This window comes from Hordeum vulgare, chromosome 5H, assembly GCF_904849725.1.
Source record: "Hordeum vulgare subsp. vulgare chromosome 5H, MorexV3_pseudomolecules_assembly, whole genome shotgun sequence".
NCBI classification, from domain to species: Eukaryota; Viridiplantae; Streptophyta; class Magnoliopsida; order Poales; family Poaceae; genus Hordeum; species Hordeum vulgare.
Window position 1 is genome coordinate 468,056,985 of NC_058522.1, and position 3,234 is coordinate 468,060,218.

The 3,234-nt window shown below is 53.6% G+C and overlaps 1 protein-coding gene across 1 annotated transcript; it reads right to left on the bottom strand.

The window, feature by feature from the left end:
• Positions 1-995: 995 nt before the first annotated feature.
• On the bottom strand, positions 996-2,780 carry LOC123396692 (E3 ubiquitin-protein ligase ATL6-like). Its single transcript, XM_045091551.1, has one exon. The coding sequence runs from the start codon at positions 2,401-2,403 to the stop codon at positions 1,249-1,251; it is 1,155 nt and encodes a 384-aa protein (XP_044947486.1). The 5' UTR covers positions 2,404-2,780; the 3' UTR covers positions 996-1,248.
• Between the last annotated feature and the right edge of the window lie 454 nt (positions 2,781-3,234).

Consider the following 3,234-nt stretch of genomic DNA (forward strand, 5'->3'; position numbering starts at 1 on the left):
GGCAACGGAGGAGGCAGGGACCGGTGACGGCCGACGTCGTTGGGGGCAGTTAGATCGCCTCCTGATCGCCAATTTCCTTGGGGGCAGCGCGGTTGGCGATTCGGTGGGGCGCGCTGGGAGTAAAGTTCCAGGAGGTGTCTCTTGGGGAAAAGGTGTCTCCTCAACACATCCCTTCATCTTGTATATAAGTGGGTCTCCCACATTACAATGAAACTAATGGATCATTTAGACTCTTTATTTATCTCTTTACATTCATTCTACAATACTATCTTTCTTTTTGTTGCGGTGTTCCATTTTCGACGACGACGCCCAGTGTGAGAGCGACCAAAGTGCATCTCCTAATTGAAAAGCGGGGGTGAGTGAATTACCATTCCAAAAGTTTTCGAGATTCTTTACTTTTGGGCATTTTGGTTCATTAATTGTGTTTCCGGCTAACTGAATGATTCGCACATGATCGTTCAGGCAAGAAAACATGTGAAATCACCAGAGTTTGTACTTCATAATTTAGTTATGTTTCAATCATGCTCGTGTTTTATTCATCTAGTAGCCACTCAATGGTGCGTGTGTCTTATTCCGTTGCCTTGTTTTTTTGCTTGCGAGGAAGGCCGAAACGGTGGCGTCCCAACTCAACCGTGTCCAATTCTTGCTCATATGCAGATGGAGATATCAACATCAACATATCCAAGGTTGGCACTTCATAGGTTCGGTTACAAACCACTAATTAGTCGCATCTGCTGATGCACCACCTGACGCACTATGCAAATCAACGCATATATGCTGCCCCTGCACCAAGAAAAAGCGAAACGATACAATAACTTAACCGTGTGAATATGATATGGAAAACATGTGTGGTTGGATTAGTCCACCGGTTCTTGTCGATGTCACGTGATTCTCAGAAGATGCACAAAGCAAAAGTGCAAGCCCCATGTGATGATATGATCTGATCGACGTGCACTGTGGAAGAAGATGGCACCGTATGCCACAACCAGATAAAATTGACACGAATATCTCCTTTAATATCTTCTTTGGTGCGTGAACAATATCTAACTTTAACCAAACACCATTTTATGTACATGTTTTTTGAAGAAAAGAAAAAATGATGATAAAAAAAAAACAATGATCCTACAAAAAAATTCCCACCAAGCAGAGAAATTCCACCGGGACAAACGGAAAGCAACAACCGTTTCATTTCCCAGCAAGCGGCACGCAAGCACGCGCAGTTTGACCACGGCGGACGGCCCGGTCAAACTAAACACGTTGTCCAGCCGCGCACGCCTGGTCGTTGCACTCCACTGACTTGCCGCCGGCGCCGGCCGGCTTCCCGCCCTTGCTCGACCCGTCGGACTCGGCCCTCCGTGTCGACCTCGACCCCCACGCCGCGGAGAAGGTCCGCGACAGGAACGACGGCCACCGGCCGGACTGGCCCAGCCGCACGCTCCTCCCTCTGCGGCTGCTGCCGTCGCCGCCCAGTCGGAGCGCACGGCGCGTGCTGCCCTGGCGGCCGGCCGTGAACGCGACGAGGCTCTGCGTCCGCCGGAGCTTGCCGGCCGCGACGACCTCCCGGAGCACGCTCTCGGGCAGCCGCAGCGTGAACCTCTCGGCGCCGGTGCCGGCTCGTGCGGCGAGCGAGTGCCCTGTCGAGTGCGAGCGCGGGAAGCGCGCTGGCCCGCGGCTGGACTTGGACCGCAGCGCGCGCTTCAGGCTGCCGATGCGCGTCAGCTCGTCGGTCTCCTCCCGTATGATCCTCTCGTCCTCGCTCTCCTCCACGTCGATGACGACGGCGTGCGCCGCCTCCGTTTCAGACGCTGGTTCCTGCGGCTGCGGGGCGGGGTGGACGCTCGACGGCTCGGCCGGCGCGGCATCGCCGGCGGCCGGAGCGTCGGCGTCGTCGCCGGGGACGAGGTTGGCGCGGCAGACCGGGCAGGTGACGTGGGACGCGAGCCAGGTGTCGATGCAGTCCGGGTGGAAGACGTGGGAGCACTTGGGCAGGAGGCGGAGCGTGTCGTCGTCGTCGAACTCGCTGATGCAGACGGCGCACTCCAGCGCGCCCTTGACGGCCTTGTGCTCCTTCACGTCGGCGTACGCCATGGTCGGGAAGGTCTCGAGGACGGCCGGGTCGAGCCCGCGCTGCTGCCGCCGCGAGCGCGCCGCCGCGGCGCCGATCGGGAGCGTGGTGGCCGCGTAGGTGTTGTCGCCATAGCAGTGGCGGACGTAGACGGAGAAGAAGCCGAGGAAGAAGAAGGCGGCGATGAGGACCACGATGACGATGGCCATGGACGGGCTGAAGTTGGTCGTGTAGTACTGCCCGCCCGGCGGAGGCGGGTTCTGCTGCGCCGCCCCGAGCTCGGCGACGGCGAGCGCCAGGAGGAAGAGGAGCCAGAGGCGGCCAGGTGCCGGTCCCATCGAGCTACTCCTACTACTACCTCTGTTGAGCAGGGCTGATGATCGAGCGCAGGGGAGCTGAACGGTTTATAGGCCGGACGATTGGAGAGCTGTGAATTGGGAGGTCCGCCAACGGTGCGCGTTTATATACGTGAGAAGGCAGAGGTGGATGACGGCCGTTTTTTTTTTGAAGGAGAAGTAGATGTTGTTGTAGGTGTGTGTGGAGCGGGAAAGCTGCGGAATTGCTTGGTCCACTGCAAATCCATTGCTGCACCTAGCAAATGGAGTGCTGGTTTTGAGTGTTGCTGCCTCTTACGAGCTTTGCTTTGAGTAGTACTCCCTCCGTAAACTAATGATCTAAACGTTTTTATATTAGTTTACGGAGGGAGTGGAACTTTCTTATCTTGAATAGCGCCAATTTCACACTTTTTAAGCGGGAGTCATATGCTTTGGTCAAATCAAACAATTGAGTGTGCAGCTTTCTGAAGTGCACGGAGGCACAGTGACCCCACCCGGTTTCTTAAAGCAAAGCATATGTTCGTAACCATATTAGTTTCATTATGAAGCTTCCTAACTACATGCACATACTTTCTTTAAAAAAACCAACATGCATGATCATATGCCCCATGGTGGTTGTGGCCGTGGGTGCCACAAGCCACATGCTTGTTTATACATTTTGAATATTTATTCAGTAGGGCACTTTGAAGAGCCAGCTTCATGGAGACCTTGTTTTGGAAAACTTTAAAATTTAAAATTGTCAGTATTAAAAAATTCTAAAAAATAAACATGTACTCACTTTATTTCAAAATAAATGACTCAATTTTGTACTACTTTGATACAAAATTAGTACAA

What these genes read in the sequence shown, in the direction of transcription:
- LOC123396692 (XM_045091551.1), bottom strand. Translation starts at nt 2,403, where the DNA reads ATGGGACCGGCACCTGGCCGCCTCTGGCTCCTCTTCCTCCTGGCGCTC.